Raw genomic sequence first — 20160 nt, forward strand, 5'->3', positions numbered from 1 at the left:
GAGCAGAGATCCCCCTGCAGCCCATGGTGAAGACCATGGTGAAGCAGGCTGTCCCCCTGCAGCCCATGGAGGAAGGATGAGGGGGTGTAGAGATTCCACCTGCAGCCCGTGGAGGACCCCACGCCGGAGCAGGTGGAGGCACCCGAAGGAGGCTGTGACCCTGTGGGAAGCCCGCACTGGAGCAAGCTCCTGGCAGGACCTGTGGACCCATGGAGAGAGGAGCCCAGGCCAGAGCAGGTTTGCTGGCAGGACTTGTGACCCCATGGGGGACCCACGCTGGAGCAGTTTGCTCCTGAAGGTCTGCACCCCATGGAAGAGACCCACGCTGGAGCAGTTCGTGAAGGACTGTAGCCCGTGGGAGAGACTCACATTGGAGAAGTTCGTGAAGGACTGTCTCCTGTGAGAGGGACTCCATGCTGGAGCAGGGGAACGATGAGAGGAGTCCTCCCCCTGAGGATGAAGAAGCAGCAGAAACAATGTGTGATGAACTGACCGTAACCCCCACTCCCTGTCCCCCTGTGCCGCTGGGGGTGGGGGCGGAGGTTGAAGCCGGGAGTGAAGTTGATCCCGGGAAGATGGGAGGGGTGGGGGGAGGTGTTTTAAGATTTGGTTTTATTTCTCATTCCTCTACTCTGTTTTGCTTAGTAATAAATAAGATGAATTTCCTCTCAGTTCAGTCTGTTTTGCTCATGACGATAATTAGTGAGTGATGTCTCCCTGTCCTTATCTCGACCCATAAGCTTTTCGTTATACTTTTTCTCCCCTGTCTAATGAAGGAGGGGAGTGATAGAGCGGCTCTGGTGGGCACCTGGCCCCCAGCCAGGGTCAACCCACCACAATGACCTATTGGGAAGCAGCGCTGCAGAGAAGGACCTGGGAGTCCTGGTGGACATCAGGTTATCCATGAGCCAGCAATGTGCCCTTGTGGCCAAGAATGCCAACAGTATCCTGAAGAAGCATGTTTCCCCTTTTCCAGTCAGTGGTAACTTCACCGGACTGCCAGGACTTCTCAGATATGATGGAGAGTGCCTTAGAAACTTCATCTGCCAGTTCCCTCAGGACACGCGGATACATCTCATCAGGTCCCATGGACTTGTGCGCTATTGAGAGCAGCCTTGAGGAGAAGGACTTGAGGGTGTTGATTGATGAGAAGCTCAACATGAGCCGGCAGTGTGCACTAGCAGCCCAGAAAGTCAACCATGTCCTGGGCTGCATTAAAAGAAGCATGACCAGCAGGTCAAGAGACATGATTCTGCCCCTTTACTCCGCTCTGGTGAGACCCCACCTGGAGTACTGCATCCAGCTCTGGGGGCCCCAGTACAAGAGAGACATGGAGCTGTTGGAGGGAGTCCAGAGGAGGGCCACGAAGCTGATCAGAGGGCTGGAGCACCTCTCCTATGAGGACAGGCTGAGAGAGTTTGGATTGTTCAGCCTGGAGAAGAAAAGGCTCCAGGTAGACTTTATTATGGCCTTCCAGTACCTAAAGGGGCCCTACAGTAAATCTGGAGAAGGACTGTTTATGAGGGAGTGTAGTGATAGGACAAGGGGTAATGGGTTTAAACTAGAAGAGGGTAGATTTAGATGAGATGTTAGGAAGAAATTCTTCCCTCTGAGGGTTGTGAGGCACTAGAACAGGTTGCCCAGAGAGGTTGTGGATGCCCCATCCCTGGAAGTGTTCAAGGCCAGGTTGGATGTGGCTTTGGGCAACCTGGTCTAGTGGAGGGTGTCTCTGCTCATGGCAGGGGGGTTGGAACTAGATGATCTTTAAGGTCCCTTCCAATCCAAACCATTCTATGATTTCCTATTCTTAGGGATGCACTGATCTTGAACTCAGAGGAAGTGGTGCTTGAATATTGACCAGCTCTTTTGGACTTCCCTATCTTCTAGAGGTTTAACCCATGGGATTTTCCCAAGCAGGTCTTTGAAAAGGCCAAAGTTAGCTCTCCTGAAGTCCAGGGTTGTAATCCTACTCATTGTCCTGTTCCTTCCACACAGGATCCTGAACTCTACCATCTCATGGGCACTGCAGCCAAGGCTGCCCCCAACCCTCACGTCCCCAACCAGTCCTTCTTTGTTCGTTAGTACAAGGTCCAGCAGCACCCCTCTCCTCGTGGGCTCCTCCACCAGCTGTGTCAAGAAGTTATCATCAGTGCTCTGCAGGAACCTCCTGGACTGCGCGTGCCTGGCCGTGTTGCCTTTCCAGCAAATATCAGGGTGGTTCAAGTCCCCCATGAGGACCAGGGCCTGTGATCGTGAGGCTACTGCCAGCTGCCTGTAGAAGGCCTTGTCGACTTCCTCTTCCTGATCAGGTGGCCTGTAGTAAACACCCACAACAGTGTCACCCATATTAGCCTGCCCCTTCATTCTTACCCATAAGCTCTCTATTCGTTCTTCATCCATGCCTAGGCAGAGCTCGATACATTCCAGTTGCTCTCTCACATAAAGAGCAACTCCACCACCTTGCCTTGCTGGCCTGTCTTTCCTGAAAGGTACATAGCCATCCATGACAGCATTCCAGTCATGCGAGCTATCCCACCATGCCTCTGTAATTGCAATGAGATCGTGGCCCTGCGACCGCACACAGACCTCTAGTTCTTCCTGTTTATTCCCCCTGCTGCATGCATTGGTGATACAGGCATTTCAGAGGGGTATTCGAGCACACAGGTTTCCCTGGAGGGGTGCAAGAGGGTCCACCATAGTCACGCACACCCTTGAGGTGGTTGGTTTTCTGGTTCTCATCTTGGGAGGCAGCTAAGGGACAGTCGTCGCTGCTCTGGTTGGCCTGGCTTATTCCCCAGTTGGATGCGATGGCATGAGCATTGCCACTTTGGACCCCACCCCCTGAGTCCTTCAGTTTAAAGCCCGCTTCACCAAGTTGGCCAGCCTGCTGCCAAAGATTCCCTTGCCTCTTCTAGACAGGTGGATCCCGTCCCTCCCTAACAAGTTATACTCATCAAAGAATGTCCCATTGTCATAAAAGCCAAAACTCTTGTGACAGCACCAGCCACTGTGGTGGGTTGACCCTGACTGGAGGCCAAGTGCCCACCAAAGTCTCTTGCAGGTCGAGATAAGGACAGGAAGAGATCATTCACCAGTTATCGTCACAGGCAAAACAGACTCAACTCATAAAAAAATTCATCTAATTTATTACTGAGCAAAACAGAGTAATGAGAAATAAACCCATATCTTAAAACACCTCCTCCCCCCTCTCTTCCCAGGTTCAACTTTACTCCCATTGTCACTGCCGCTCCTTCCTCCTCAGAGGGAGGACTCCTCGCACTCTTCCCCTGCTCCAGCATGGGGTCCCTCCCACAGGAGACAGTCCTCCATGAACTTCTCCAATGTGAGTCCTTCCCATGGGCTACAGTTCTTCATGAACTGCTCCACAGCGTGGTTCTCTTCCATGGGGTGCAGACCTTCAGGAAGAGACTGCTCCAGTGTGGGTCCCGCACAGAGTCACAGTTCCTGCCAGGAAACGTGCTCCAGTGTGGGGTCCTCTCTCCACAGGTCCACAGGTCCCTGCAGGAGCTTGCTCCAGCATGCACTTCCCATGGGTTCACAGCCTCCTTCAGGTGTCTCCACCTGCTCCGGTGTTGGGTCCTCCATGGGCTGTAGGGGAATCTCTCCTCCCCATCATTCTCCATGGGCTGCAGGGGGACAGCCTGCCTCACCATGGTCTCCACCATGGGCTGCAGGGGGATCTCTGCTCCGGCATCTGGAGTACCTCCTCCTCCTCCTTCCTCACTGACCATGGTGTCTGCAGAGTTTCTTACATCTTCTCACTCCTCTCTCCGGCTGCAAAAGCTCTCCCTAACTGTATTTTTTTTCCTTCTTCTCACATCTTCTCGCTGTGGCTGCAAAACCTGTCGCTCCTTTTTTTTAATCCTTCTTAAATATGTTATCACAGAGGCTCTACTATTGTCGCTGATTGGCTTGGCCTTGACCAGCAGCGAGTCTGTCTTGGAACCGGCTGGCATTGCCGCTATGGGACAAAGGGGAAGCTTCTAGCAGCTTCTTGTAGAAGCCACCCCTGTAGCCCCCCTGCTACCAAAGCTTTACCACGCAAACCCAAAACGCAGTCCTAATAAATTTCAGGCATAGGTTTCATCACATTTGTTCATCTAATTAGTTAAGGAATTACTGTATTGATTAAAGAGAAGGCTTTTTTGATTTTGATTTTCTGATTATGATCTTTGTGGGTTTCTTTTCAGAATTCAGGCTCTGTTCACAATTGTAGACCTCAAGTAAAATCTAGGACAAAGAAAAATAAAAGGAATGTGGAAAGAACATAATTGTTAAATGAATATTTTTTAGAACCTCTTCCCTTTTACAACATAATTGAAGTATTACTTAAAGGACCCATAACCTTAAAAGAAATTGAGTTGCATATATGATTAATTCACTCATTGGGAAGCTGTTTATAAAGAATGCAATTTTATAGATATGATCTTGAAATGAATAAAGGAACTTTTAATTTTATCATTTCCCTTATAAATGTGGAATGCAATTAATAATCTTGGCAGAGAAGCAAGGCTCTAACATAAAAATATGTTTACAAAATAAATGTGTACCATTAATAGACTCAAAATATGATAAAAAGGATTTTTCAATGTGTGAAGACTAGTGAAATATTCGGAAACGTTAATTTAACAAACATGTAAAATTTTCCAAAGATCTACTTTTCTCTGGAATATATTTTTTTCTATCAGAATTTTACCTGAAATTTCACATTGTGTTTTAATTCAATAAATATATGTAATGATATATTAATGTAATATATTATGTAATCCCATTTTACTATGAGTTGCTGCTGAGAAGGGCAGTCACACTTTCTCTCTCCCTCTTGTGCCAACCACACAGCCCTTCTGTTTCCTATGAACAAATGTTACATGGTCCTTTTGCAAATGAAGTCTGGCTATCCAGGGGAAATCTAACCCTTTTGATGGTGCTCAGTGGATGTAGTTAAAGTGGCAGGCATCCATATACTCCTCTGTGAATCACAGACAAACTCAAGTGGTTTCTGCTCCTTTTCAGGCAGCCTTCTTTCTCCACGTGTTTCTTATCTTTCCCCATTCTCTACTGAAAAAGCGCCATTCATTCCTAGACACTTCTCTCTGCTGCTTTTTCCAAACTTGGTTCCCAGGGAAGGTTTTATCCCAACACAGCCTCTCTCTGGGAAGCTGCATCTGGTCCACATGCATTTCACACAGTAGGTGGTGATTTCTTAATAAAATATATGCACTGATGTAATATGTGTGGGTATATTACATATATACATTTTTAAGAGTATAGTCATCTGTGTTTTGAGTGATACTGCCTATAAACTTATATGTGAGACCTAACAAAATCATAATGAGAAAAAGGGAAGTTTGGGAATCATATCAGGGCTGCAAAGATGATTAAGGAGAATCTTCCTTATGAGAAGAGGTTGGGAGAGATGTGACTCTTCAGACTGGAGAAGACAAGGCTCAGGGGGAATCTTATTAATGTGTATAAGTACCTGATGGGAGGGAATGAAGATGAGGTAGCCAGACTCTTCTCAGTAGTGCCCCAACGATAGGACAAGACGCAATGGGCACAAATTAAAAAACCATGAAATTCTATATGAACACAATGTGGTGGGTTGACCCTGGCTGGGGGCCAGGTGCTCACCAGAGCCGCTCTATCACTCCCCTCCTTCACTAGGCAGGGGAGAAAAGGTACAATGAAAAAAAAAAAACTTATGGGTCGAGATAAGGACAGGGAGAGATCACTCACTAATTATCGTCATGGGAAAAACAGACTGAACTTAGAGAGGGAATTCATCTTATTTATTACTAAGCAAAACAGAGTAGAGGAATGAGAAATAAAATCAAATCTTAAAACACCTCCCCCCACCCCTCCCATCTTCCTGGCATCAACTTCACTCCCGGCTTCAACCTCCGCCCCCCTCAGCAGCACAGGGGGACGGGGAATGGGGGTTACGGTCAGTTCATCACACATTGTTTCTGCCGCTTCTTCCTCCTCTGGGGGAGGACTCCTCTCATCATTCCCCTGCTCCAGCATGGAGTCCCTCTCACGGGAGACAGTCCTTCACAAACTTCTCCAACGTGAGTCTCTCCCACGGGCTACAGTCCTTCACGAACTGCTCCAGCGTAGTTTCTTCCATGGGGTGCAGACCTTCAGGAACAGACTGCTCCAGCATGGGTCCCCCACGGGGTCACAAGTCCTGTCAGCAAACCTGCTCTGGCATGGGCTCCTCTCTCCACAGGTCCTGCCAGGAGCTTGCTCCAGCATGGGCTTCCCACAGGGCCACAGCCTCCTTCAGGTGCCTCCACCTGCTCTGGTGTGGGGTCCTCCACAGGCTGCAGGTGGAATCTCTACACCCCCTCATCCTCCCTCCATGGGCTGCAGGGGGACAGCCTGCTTCACCATGGTCTTCACCAGAGGCTGCAGGGGAATCTTGCTCCGGCACCTGGAGCACCTCCTCCCCCTCCTTCTGCACTGACCTTGGTGTCTGCAGAGTTTCTTACATCTTCTCACTCCTCTCTCTCCAGCTGCAAAAGCTCTCCCTAACTGTTTTTTTTTCTCCTTCTTAAATGTGTTATCACAGAGGTGCTGATTGGCTTGGCCTTGGCCAGCGGCGGGTCTGTCTTGGAGCCGGCTGGCACTGGCTCTATCAGACACAGGGGAAGCTTCTAGCAGCTTCTCACAGAAGCCACCCCTGTAGCCCCCCAGCTACCAAAACCTTGCCACACAAAACCAACACACACAAGAAAACACTTTTTTACTGTGAGGCTGATCAAACACTGAGACAAGTTGCCCAGAGGGGCTGTGGAGTCTCCATCTGTAGAGATATTCAAAGGCCATCTGGACTCCGTCTTGTGCAAACTGCTCTAAGCTGACCCTGTTTGAGCAGGAGGAGTAGACTAGATGATCTGAAAAATTCCCTTTCAACCTCAGCGATTCAGTGATTCTGTCTTCTAAATAATTCTAAAGACAGGCATTTTCCTACAAATATAAATATATTTAAAGGCACTGTTTCAAACAAATAGGGAACTATAAAATTATTTGAAAATACTTCAAAACAAACAGGGATCTTTTTAAAACATGTTTTCATCTGCAATTCCTGTATGATGTACTCCAGGGTTTACAAAATAATTCTATAATAGGATAAGATGTTGCCTGATAAATTTCTTAGATTGGCTTTCTTCAAGTGAAAAAAATTAGACTTGAAAAATAGGCTTCATATGAAAAAAACCCTTCAAATTAAGTTTTGAAAAATACTCTGATCAAGTCTGGCAAGCACTTGATGAATTATAAACAGGTTAATAAAAAATAATTTGAGGACATATACATATAATTGTGATACCTTGATCCAGCTTTAGGATTAATCAGCTGGTCTTGTGAGTAAAAATTACACTTTTCTGATATAATATATTTCTAATTTACCTGATAAATTGAAAGATGTCCTTTGAAATTATAACAAGCTAGCATTAATCAATCACTTTTAATGCTTATTATCTTTGTTTCCTCTTTTTTTGTTTCCTAGTCTTATTGTGTTGTTTTATATTAATCCATTGCAAACTAGTTGTCTTAGCTGAGAAACACTAAATGTCTCAAAAGGTTAAGGGGAAAAAAACCCTCTTATGATATGGAACTAAGGAGTGACTTTTCTCAAAGCCAGCTGTACTAAGAGAAAGCAACTGTGATTCTTGTCTGTAACATAGACTTCAACCTTAATTCAGAAACACCCCTGTTCTCCAGATGTCCACATAAGCAATCATTCAACCACCACCAGTGAAAGTGTACCTGAATACACAACTGACTGCACTTAGCCTCCTCTGAAGCGCTTGCCATGTTGTTATCTATTTTTTGCCTCGACTTTTTAAACTTCTTTCTCTGTGGCTACCTAAGCCCTATGTTATCTTTCTATCTCCATCTCGTGAACTCCCCATGTCTTAAATTGTCTGGCCTGAAACTCCATATCTCTGCACACACACTCTGCACACACATTAAGTTCCCCATTCACTCTAATTTTATCATATTTCTGTGATGGAGTTGATTAACTGCATAATGATGAGGACAAAATTTACTGGTGGAGAACATGAAATCTATTGCAGTGGGTTGACCCTCGCTGGATACCAGGTGCCCACCAGTTGCTCTATCACTCCCCTCCTCAGCTGGGCAGGAGAGAGAAAATATAACAAAAGGCTCAGGGGTTGAGATAAGGGCTAGGAGAGATCATTCACCAATTACCATCACAGGCAAAACAGACTCAACTTGGGAATATTAATTTAATTTATTACCAATCAAATCAGAGTAGGGTAATGAGAAATAAAATCAAATTTTAAAAACACCTTTCCCCATCCCTCCCTTCCTCCCAGACTCAACTTTACTCCTGATTTTCTCTACCTCCTCCCTCCGAGCAGCACAGGGGGACAGGGGTTATGGTCAGTTCATCACATGTTGCCTCTGCCATTCCTTCCTCCTCACACTCTTCCCCTGCTCCAGCATTGGGTCCCTCCCACAGGAAACAGTCCTCCACAAACTTCAACATGAGTCCTTCTGAGGGGCTGCAGTTCTTCACAAACTGTTCCAGCATGGGTCCTTTCAAAGGGGTGCAGACCTTTCAGGAAGAGACTGCTCCAGCATGGGTCCCCCACAGGGTCACAAGTCCTGCCAGAAAACCTGCTCCAACATGGGCTCCTCTCTCCATGGGTCCATATCTCCTGCCAAGAGCCTGCTCCAGCATGGGCTTCCCACAGCGTCACAGCCTCCTTTGAGTGCCTCCACCTGCTCCAGCATGGGGTCTTCCATAGGCTGCAGGTGAATATCTGCTCCACCATTAACCTCTATGGGCTGCAGGGAGACAGCCTGCCTCACCATGGTCTTCTTCATGGGCTACAGGGGAATCTGCTCTGACACCTAGAGCACCTCCTCCCCCTTCTTCTTTATTAACCTTGGTGTCTGAATAGCTGGTTTTTTTCACTCTTTTCTCTGGCTGCAATTTCTCTTGGTGGTGTGCAGGTTTTTTCCCCCCTTCTTAAAGATATTATCACAGAGGTTCTACTGTTGTCACTGATTGGCTCAGCCTTGGCCAGTGGCTCTATTGGACATAGATGAAGCTTCTAGAAGCTTCTCAGAGAAGTCACCCCTGTAGCCCCCCCACTACCAAAGCCTTGCTATGCAAACCCAATACACCTATATTGGCAAGCAAAAGTCATGAAGAGTAGAAACAGCTTTCCTACCATAGTGGTCATACAGATGACCACTGTCACCTTGTAGAGAGTGTGGATCATGTCTAAGCAAGGCATCCCACTCTGGCACTGCACAGTGGACAAGGGTGTAAGCATGCCCCAGCAGTTTGATGTTCTTCTTCAGCTGCTTCTGAAGATGATGCCCTTATAGCCTAGTTCTCCTTCCAGATGCAGCATGTAGCTCTGATGAGGAGAGTACTTCAGCTGTTTTTTCTGTCCTGGAAAGACAGAAGGCTTGCAGGGTTGGTCTAAGGTATGACTAGGATACACTCTAAACTGTTGTGTAAGTATATCTGGCTTATAGCCACTCTTAGGCATTCCTGTGAACAGCTATGTGGGCATAGGCACAGTCTCAATTTCCTCATGGAAGAATGGGGTACATGCTCTACCTAATGAGGATGCTCACTGGAGGTTGTATAGAGGCATGTGCTAGCAACATATTTGTTAGTGAGTACTTGTGGGAGAATGGAGGACAAAAATTCTGTCCATAATGTAAATAGTGGTTCAAAATCAAGAATTGGTGTCCTAGACTTCTTTCTGTTGCTATGGATTATATATCATCTTAGTATGCCTTTGTTGCATACTATGTGTGCTTCCAATGGCTAGAAAGTCTGTCATGAAGAATTTAAGAAGATGGTTATGATGATAATGTTAAAATGCATTTGGGGAAAAGTTGTAACAAGGGCATTAATTTGCTATGGGGAGGTACATAGTGCAAGATATTGTGGATAATTGTGGGTTTAGCATCTGAGGATGAGCAAAGTCAATGCCTTTAAATCCCAACATTCTGAGTTGGTGGATTATCTTGCCTACTTGAAAAAAATGTTTTTCTGACTACAGGCATGGAACCCGTTGTGCTGGAGAAGTGGCAGCCACTGCAAACAACTCACACTGCACAGTAGGAATTGCCTTTAATGCCAAGATTGGAGGTATGTGAAACAGTTTCCCACAAACAAAAAAGTAACTAAAGAGTCATTTGTACCAAATGGTACATTCAGAGCTTTCTAAACAAAAGGAGATTTGTATAGATAACAGTTGTACTTGTAGCATGGTAGTTAAATACCAGTACTGAAGGAATTTATTTGTAGTGATGCTTCTCCAATGTTCCCTGGGATACCACCTCTCAGTACACACAGAAAAACAGAAAGCAAGGGTTTTCTTGAAAACATAAAACCCAGGACATTTGGGTTTTCTCACAAATTCAGAGCTTTAACTGAGCCTTGACAAATCAGAAGTAAATCTACACATCACGAATATTCACTTGCATATTGATCCCAAACAAAACACTGACAGAGTTGTAAAATAAAAACGTTTTTGTGTTGTTTGGCTGTGGTTGGAGAGTATCTTCTTTTGATCCCTGTGTGTGATCAGATTATTACCTGAAATATGAGATTTGATTTCAGTCTTTTGTTCTGTTCAGCCAAGAGATTCCAAGTAATTTCTATCAATTCTTAGTCAATAGCTATTCGATTAAGACCTTTAGCTTGGTTCTTGAAATGACTGTCAAAATGTCATGTAAATATCTCCTAGAGTGTAGCCTGCCTGTGCCAGTTTTTAACACTTCAAGTGAAGTTTTACTCTGTATTTTTAATTAAATCATTTGGCTTTCAGTAAAAACACCTATAGCTCAAACTCATTAACTGTTGATTTTCTGCCCCAAAATAGATGCCATCTGTGAAAAAAGAAACATGTTTACTTACATATACTATAGACAACAGTTAAAAAATATGAGCAGGCGTACTTGAGGCCATGTTTCCACAACTGAATAGTTCTGTATCTGATCATGAGGTGGCCCCATGTCAGACAGAGCTAGTTTCAGCCACTGCCCAAGGCTGAGTCAATCAGCAACATTGTTGGTGTCTCTATGATAACATAATTAAGAAAGGGTAAAAAATGCTGCACAACAGCAGCTGTAAGAGGAGTGAGAAAAAAAGTAAGAAGAGAAACAACCCTGCAGACACCAAGGTCAGTGCAGAAGGAGGGGGAGGAGGTGCTCCAGGCACCAGAGCAGAGATTCCCCTGCAGCCTGTCATAAAGACCATGGTGATGCAGGTTGCCCCCCTGCAGCCCATGGAGGTCCACAGTGGAGCAGATATCCACCCTGCAGCCTGTGGAGGACCTCACGCCAGAGCAGGTGGATGTGTCTGAAGGAGGCTGTGACCCCATGGAGAGCCTGTGCTGGAGCAGGCTCCTGGCAGGAACTGCTGCCTGTGGAGAGGAGCCCACATAGGAGCAGGTTTGCTGGCAGGACCTGTGGCCCTGTAGGGGATCCACACTGGAGCAGGCTATTCCTGAAGGACTGTATTCTGTGGAAAGGATCCATGCTGGAGCAGTTCTTGAAGAACTGCAGCCTGTTGGAGGGACCCACATTGGAGAAGCCTGTGAAGGACTGTATCCCATGGGAGAGACCCCACACTGGAGCAGGGGAACAGTATGAGGAGGAAGGAGTGGCAGAAACAAAATGTTATGAACTGACCTTAACCCCCATTCCCCATCCGCCATGCTCCACTTGGGGTAGTGGGGGAGGAGGAGGTAAAAGGGTCAGGAGTGAAGTTGTGCCTGGGAAGAAGGGGTGGGGTGGGAAGGGAAAGGTGGTTTTAAGGTTGGGGGTTTTTTTGTTTCTCCCTAGTCTAATCTATTTTTAATTGGGAATAAATTAAATTGATCTTCCTCAACTTGAGCCTGTTTTGCCCATGATGGTTATTGGTGAGTAATTTCCCTGTCCTTATCTCAGTCCATGAGCTTTTTTATTGTATTTTTCTCCCCTTGTCCTGTTGATGAAGGGGGAGTGATAGAGTGGCTTGGTGGGTACCTGGCAGCTAGCCAAGGTCAACCCACCTCAAGAATCTAATAGCCTTCAAGAAACTTCATTGGCCTAAACGAAATAAAAATGGTATCTATTCTGCTTAACACAGTGCTTCTGCGGAGCCATCAGTAACACTGTTTAACGCTGTTTAAAGAAAGCTAGAAAATACTATAGTGGCAGCTGTATAAATCTCACTTGACATAATGTACCACCCTTATAAAGTATCTCAAATGTAAGTCCTCAGGAGACCCAGCAGATAATCTGCTGAAAATGAGAAGCAAGAGGGAATTCTAGGGTATTGGGAAGGGAGGTTAAGCTTCCCCTTCTACTAGGTGTATATGTTTAAGAGTTTCACTGTTGCTGATCTCTGTTTTTGCATGCCTCCCTCCCTTCCCTCATAAAAACTATAAGCTATACATGTGAATATGCAGAAGTTGTGTTCCCTCTCCCCAGGCCAGATAGAGTGTAAAAATGTTGAATCATATTATACTGAACTAGTGTTCAGCTTGGTTATTTCCCAGGGATTTAAAGACCCTCATTTTAGGAGAAGAAACTAGTTGAGGTATAGCAATTGTATTCTTACACAGAGGAGCACCTGCTGACAGTGATATTGAACTTGGTCCACCAAGATGGGTCTCCAAACCAAAATGTTGCTGCATCTCTGGACACATAAGGGATAGTGAAGAGACCAAAGGGGAAAAGAAATCCTTTTCATTGATATTTCATCAAATACTGGCAGCTGAAAAAAATCTGATTAATGACCTTTGTGATGGAAAGTCATTGGCAAGATATCCACCAGTAATGCACTTTTTTTTTTAAATGTTTTTGTACTCGTTGTCTCATTTCAACACATTTAAGAACTGACCACAAAATAGATCAGAAAAAAGATTCTTAGAAAGTCTGAATCTTCTTAAAACAGCATGAGTGGGGAGTTAATCTGCAGATACGAAACTATGAGTGAAATTGCAATCTGGACATTCAGTTCTTTTACAGGTTGTGGGATGTTTCTTAGAAAAAATTATGCCTGTAGTTCATGCTTATCTCAGCTATAGGCCCTTTCATTAAAAAACAAAGCAATACACCATTATATTGCATAATTCATCTGTATAAAAGAGCTTTCTCCTGTTTCTTCTTTGCAACCTCATATGACAAAGGAAAAATACTGTGTTTATGTCTGTCAACATACTTAGGGCTATGAATGTCTCAAATTAAGTGCTGCAATGTAAAAGGAAAAAGCAAAGCAGATAATGTCTTCAAGTGAGAAACAAATATTTCAAGGTTCAAGTCTTTTTTTAAAGTTTTCTTTAGTATAAAAGTTTCTTGTTAAAGTTCAAAGGCTATACAGTGGATAAATAGACTTGCAGATAATTCTTAAAACTTGAATAAAGACAAAAATATTAATTCCTATTTGTATTTTTTTATATAGAAGCATTTTTTTCATCAGGGAAACACATATCCAAACAGATTGGTGGGGGGGTTTTTTGTTTGGTTTTCTTTTTTGGTTTTTTTTTTTACAATAGAGATCTTTATGATCATTCAGTCTGATGTCCTACACAACAATTTTCTTGGGGGGAAAAAAAAAAACAAACAACCACTTTGAGTTTGGTTGTCTTGTTCATTGTATCTTTTGTTCTGAAGGCATACGGATGCTGGATGGAGATGTGACAGACATGGTAGAAGCAAAGTCTCTGAGCCTTAATCCCCAACACATCCACATCTACAGTGCCAGCTGGGGGCCTGATGATGATGGTAAGACTGTGGATGGACCTGCTTCTCTAGCACGTCAGGCCTTTGAGAATGGCATCAGAATGGTAGGTTGACATCAAAGTGCATATCCTGGATCTGCTCTTGTGTGCGAGTGTAAGGGTACATGTGCTCAGTATGTACAAGTGCACTGCACAGGGAAGAGTCATATTCTTAAGGAAAGAAGAAAAGCTTCATTTGTGTAAAATGAAAAATACATCTCCATTCTATAGCAACTAGATGTTCAATCCTTCCTGAAGTATCAGCTAACTTTCTTCATTGTCAATTGGGATATATCATCCTCAGTGTCCTCTAAAACTGCCCTGAGGTAATAATGTAATTCTGCAAGAAAAGCTAAGACTGAAAAAATGATACTTTGCACAGCAGTGCCAAATCATCAATTCTAAATTGCAATGAAATTATAAAATAAAAGTCTTTTGACTTTTTCCTTAATCCTTCCTTCCTTTTGTTGTTCTGTTTTACTTAATTTCTTAATGAAAATTTGATGGATTTAATAGGAGACTGGGAGCTAAAAAACTCTGCACTCATGTTTCTTTTAGAGTGTATGTCTAATCTCAGAGAACATTAACCCTTTTTATAACTTACATATGCATTTCTCTAACAGTTTGTACAACTGCAGTTTCTGTGTGATGTAGTCCAGAGAGCTTCAATAGTACAATACACAAAATCCCAAACATCCCTATATGAAAAAATATAAGACCTTTTCACTTTTCTTTAATAAATAACTGTCAAACAAATAAGACCACAGAAGGAAATGAGCAGTTAGAGGAAATGTGATGTCAGAGGCCAATTTTTAGTTCTTCCTTTCACCATCCTGCATGTTAAATAGATCCGGGAATTCCTGGTCTTCCAATGCTCACACCTCTTTCCAGTATATAGAATTGGATGGAAAGCATTTTAAAGCTCTACACTTGAAGGTTTGAGCATTATTTTCAATGCAGCAGAAGACTTCCTAGTTCAATGGTGACTGGCTCTAGGATCAGAAAAGAGGAGATTAGTACAAAACATTTATTTGAAGAGGCTGAGACTGTTGGACTAATACTGGAACATAGTAACACTGTGCAGCAAAATCAGAAAGTGTAGCTATTAAAGTCAATACATTCAGGCTGGAAGACTTGTGTCCTGCGTAAGAGACAGTGTCTGCTATTGAAAGATTATATTAATTTAAGATATACCATAAAAAGTGGTTGTAACAGGAAATAGAGTATAGAGGGATAATAGAAAAAGTTATAAGAGCATCTGGTCAAGCTGACAGTCTGTATGGACAGTTCAGTGTTTCAGGTGATTTACAGCATACTTGACTATAAGTTGTAAATAAATACAACATAAAATTAATATCCACTATCACCAGAACCATTATATTGCAGCACAAGCCTAGGAGCTGTGAATTCTTCAGTTCTAGTCACAGCTGTGTCACTGGTTTGTTTTTGTAATTATTGAAATGCTAAACTAATGACAAGGACTGAGTACATACTATGCTATGTAATATTAAAAACATGTCTCATAAAATTCAGTACTGTGAATGCTTTACCAACCATGCAGCAACGGATCACTGCCTTCCTTTCATTTCATCATATGATGACCATTCAGTGTAGAGCTGCAGACTTACACTTTTGCTTGTTGTATAGCATGCAACATGTTAAGCCTAGCAAAACAAAATACTCGAGCATGTACTTTATCCTGTGAGAAATTCCAGGGGCTTAGGAGTTAAACAGATTTAGTGACCCCAGAGACCTCTGCCATATTTAATAATCATTATTAGAATAGTTGTTCATGGAGCAATATAATAAGCTCAACATGACCCAGCAATGTGCGCTTGCAGCCCAGAAAGCCAACTGTATCCTGGGCTGCATCAAAAGAGGTGTGACCAGCAGGTCAAGGAAGGTGATTTTCCCCCTCTACCCCTCTCTCATGATACCCTACCTGGAGTACTGTGTTCAGCTCTGGGACCCCCAACGTAAGAAAGGCATGGACCTGTTGGAGCAAGTCCAGAGGAGGGCCACGAAGATGATCAAAGGGCTGGAGCACCTCTCCTCTGAGGACAGGCTGAGAGAGTAGGGGTTGTTCAGCCTGGAGAAGAGAAGGCTCCAGGGAGACCTTATAGCAGCCTTCCAGTACCTGAAGGGGGTCTACAGGAAAGCTGGAGAGGGAGTTTTTACAAGGGCATGTAGTGACAGGACAAGGGATAATGGCTTTAAAATGTAATATATACTGAAAGGCTTTACATTTATGTCTCAGTCATCATCTTACTTAAAGGCTTAGTTTGCAGGCCAAAAATGATTTTAAGATGAATCTGTGTTCCATGTTCTCTTTAATAAAGCATGCTTTTCAGTTTTTGAATAAAGGTATCCTTTCTGATTTTCTTTACACTGTCATAAGATGTTGAATTTTAAAAGATTAAGCAAACAGGAGAAGAAAAGTCAAATTGTCTCTGTTCCAAAAATCAGATCATTGTCCAAGGTAAAGACTGGGTAAATACCCTGCCAAACACTGATTTCCCTAAGCAGTCACAGTAATTGCACAAATAATAATAGGCGAACAAAAAAGCATATTATGCTGTGTACAAACCTTGACCTTACTTTTTTAGAAATATTGAACCGAACAATAGCTATTACATCTAGTATCTGTGAATTAAAGCAACATTGGTACAGAAAAGTTTGACAGGACATTCTTTCAGATCCTACAAAGGTTCAAGATTGATATTCTTCATTTATTCTGCGTATGCAGGCACAACTGGATATTAATTTTTTAAAAAACAGAACAGAGTACAGTCAAGATTTTGTAAATGGATCTGATAAGGAAATTATGCTGGGGTTTTTATTTTGGAAAATTAGAGGTGGTGCTGAATAAGAATTAAAGTATAATTAAACTGAATGATTTTTTTTTATTAAATTAATGAAGTAAACATGAAATGGATGCAAGAGCCACAGCTTCTTATTCAGTGTGATGTGAGACTGGGATCTATGAAAAAAATACCTAATTTAACTTTTGCTCTTATTATTCCAATTAACAGCTCATGCAGAGTGTTTTAGAACTATTATTATTTTTAAATCTCCTGAGCTAATACGATTACTCCTTCCAAATCCAGTACAAAATAGCAAAGATAAATGCCTATACTTTTTTTCCATAGAGACAGAACATGCCATAAATTGAAATACATAAATCTATTTCAAGAAAGGATACCGAATAATAACTGAATTTATGAAATGAAAACGTACGCCAGAAATTAAATATGCTTTAAAATTGTACCCAGGATCAGGGCACAGGAAGATGAAAGGAATTTTTAAACCTGTCTTAAGTATAATGATTTTTCTGTCATCTTTAGGGTATTTTGTTTAATTTATTAAATTTACAGACTTGGAGACTTTTATTAGTAAACAATTTCTATGCAAATATGAAAGCTCCCTATGTATCATACTTCCAGTTGACAAATTCCTATTTTTTTGAAATGGTGGTGTTATAAGGATGAAAAATTCTGGAAGCCTGTGTCTTAAATATAAAGAAGTTGTAGACCTAATAACCTCAAAAAAAAAATCCATTATAATCACAGAGAACTTGCCTGAAAAAAATCAGACAAAGGGCAGTATGTCCAAAAGTAACATATTCAAGATAAGATTGGATATATGACATCACATAGCACTCTGTGTTCAAGAATAAATAGGCTTAGCATTGCAACATATGATTGTGACCAAACTGTGTAATAAAATTTTGCTGAATCTGGGACAAAAGGAAGAATACAAAAGCCTTTCCTTGATTCAAAAAGATAAAACCAAGGCACCATTAGATTTTAAGATGACTGCCTCACATTTTACATGCTATAACCATTTGTATTGGGTTTAGGTGGCAAGGTTTTGGGCGGGGGGGGGAGAGAGCTACAGGTATGGCTTCCGTGACAAGATGCCAGAAGCTTCCCCCATGTCCGATAGAGCCAGTGCCAACCAGCTCCAAGATGGACCCACTGCTGCCCGAAGCTGACCTGATCAGTGACATTGGTAGGGTTCTGTGATAGCATATTAAAGAAAGGGTAAAAAACGCTGCACAGCAGCTGTGAGAGAGGAGTGACAAAATATTAATGAAACAGCCCTGCAAGATACCAAGGTCAGTGAAGAAGGAGGGGGAGGAGGTGCTCCAGGCATCTGAGCAGAGATTCCCCTGCAGCCTGTGGTGAAGACCATGGTGAAGCAGGTTGTCCCCCTGCAGCCTGTGAAGGTCCATGGTGGAGCAGATATCCACTCTGCAGCCCATGGAGGATCCCATGCCGGAGCAGGTGGATGTGCCCTGAAAGAAGCTGCAGCCCATGGAGAGCCCACACAGGAGAAGGCTCCTGGAATGAACTGTGGCCCTTGGATAAAAATCCATGCAGGAGCAACTCAGCCTGTGGGAAGGACCCACATTGGAGAAGTTAGTAAAGGACTGTCTCCTGTGGGGGGGACTCCACACTAAAGCAGGGGAAGAGCATGAGGAAGAAGGAGTGGCAGAGACAATGCGTAATGAACTGAACACAACCCCCATTCCCCATCCCCCTGTGCCACCCGGGGGAAGGAGGTAGAAGAGCCAGGAGTGAAGCTGAGCGTGAGAAGAAGGCAGGAGTGGTGGAAAGGTGTTTTTAGTTTTGTTCTTATTTCTCACTATCCTACTCTGTTAAAATTAATTGGCAATAAATTAAATTAATCTTCCCCAAGTCCAGTCTGTTTTGCCCATGACAGTAACTGTTGAGTGATCTCCCTGTCCTTATCTTGACCCATGAGCTTTTCCATCATATTTTCTCCCCCTGTCCTTCTGAGGAGGGGGAGTGATAGAGCAGCTTGGTGAGCATCTGGTGGCCAGTCAAGGTCAACTCACCACCATAGTTTGAGTCAGTGAAGCAAGATTTAATCACACTATTTTACAAAATTTAAACTGTTTTTTCATTTGGTGCTTTACAAGTCAAGCGGCCTTAACCGTGAATCCTGAAGTTTTCCTGCCCATTTTGTGAGACAGGTATTGAATTTGCCAACAATCCTCTCTGTCTACCAGGTGAGTTTTGCTGCCTCTGTGGAAGTTATTGAATTTACCAAGAGATGGGAGAGTAAATGTGAAGGAGCAGGAAACACAGAGAACAGAACTATTGACCTGGAGAAATTAGAGAAAGAGGAGCTGCAGTGAGAGAGACATAATTTGGCACCAATATGCTAGAAATCCCACACCTAGGAGCAGAAAACATAATGCAAATATAAAATGGAGAGAGAGGGAGGGAGGGATAACCTAGGCACATCTAGGGTCTGAATGTTTAATTTCCTATGGTCTCCTTAATACTGTTGTAAAATTACTTTATACTTCCAAGAACAAAAACTACTGACTGGAAGTGAGAATGATCATGATGGGGAAGCTGGAAAAGGCAGCCCATGAGATGACTTCTGAAAGGGAGTTTAGGGTCATGACAGATAAACAATTGGCAATGACCTTCCATAAAATTTAGTTCGATTCCTGGATCTGTAAGCAGGGTAAATATGAATATGTGCAGGGAATAGGGAAACAGTACTACCCCTGCACAGAGAAGTCTGTGCCCTATTCTGGTATCCACAGTTGAAAAAATCATGCTGGGAAACAGAAAATGTTTCAGGAAAGAACTACAGGAAGAACTGTGGTTTGGAAATTCTGACTAACAGAAAGAGACTGAGTATAGGAAACATTATTGTTCAAGGCTTTATAAGAGATTTTGAAGGACAGAGTAAGAGATATCGCAGTTAATGGAAATGTTAAAATGCAATATGTACTTACTGAATTTAGACTGATAGATAAATCTGTTAAGTTCTTCTCTGACGACTTATTTTATACAGAGAAATGAATTCAATATAGTCTATCTGGTTTCTGCAAAACATTTAATGATCCCTCAAAGAAATCAGTAATAAAACAGAAGGATATGAGGATTAATATAACAGCAAGATGGAGGTGAAAATGACTTCACTGGAGATGATTTGGACTGTGCTGAAGAAACACTGGGCTTGAGCAAGCTATGAGTATTTTAAGGATGAGCCATGGAAACAAAGTTGTTATGTGATTTCAACATAAAAAGCAAGGACATGCTACTGATGAATTTACTAATTATGATCATATGCATTCCAGAAAATAATTCAGGATGGCAGGTACGGAAAGAAGCACCACTAAGATGATTAAGGAGATGGAGAGTCAAGTTTTTAAGAAGTGACTAATGAGCGTGACTTGTTTAGCAAAGCAAAATGAAGGCTGAAAGGGGATGGGATTGTGTTCTATAAATATGTCACAAGCAAAAAGGGAGGAGAGAAGCTATTTAAGCTAAAGCACAAATGGGCAGAAATTTCTTCCCGGGCTCAACTTAACTCCTGGCTCTTC

General features: G+C 43.0%; 2 protein-coding genes and 1 long non-coding RNA gene across 9 annotated transcripts in view; 2 read left to right on the forward strand and 1 right to left on the reverse strand.

Moving 5' to 3' along the window:
* The window catches only part of LOC142599148 (SWI/SNF-related matrix-associated actin-dependent regulator of chromatin subfamily A member 2), a 686065-nt gene that overhangs the window by 528800 nt on the left and 137105 nt on the right, over window positions 1-20160 (forward strand). The gene's annotated exons all lie outside the window — the stretch shown is intronic.
* Window positions 1-20160, forward strand: part of LOC142599154 (proprotein convertase subtilisin/kexin type 5-like) — a 287421-nt gene that overhangs the window by 134659 nt on the left and 132602 nt on the right. For both annotated transcript variants that reach the window (XM_075738888.1, XM_075738886.1), the window contains exons 6-7: window positions 10080-10168; window positions 13684-13856. In XM_075738888.1, the coding sequence (XP_075595003.1) occupies window positions 10080-10168; window positions 13684-13856 (262 nt within the window). The remainder of the gene's footprint in view (window positions 1-10079; window positions 10169-13683; window positions 13857-20160) is intronic.
* Window positions 1-20160, reverse strand: part of LOC142599232 (uncharacterized) — a 537129-nt gene that overhangs the window by 87397 nt on the left and 429572 nt on the right. The window lies entirely within an intron of this gene.

The sequence above is a fragment of the Balearica regulorum genome, chromosome W, assembly GCF_011004875.1.
Source record: "Balearica regulorum gibbericeps isolate bBalReg1 chromosome W, bBalReg1.pri, whole genome shotgun sequence".
Lineage (NCBI taxonomy): Eukaryota > Metazoa > Chordata > Aves > Gruiformes > Gruidae > Balearica > Balearica regulorum.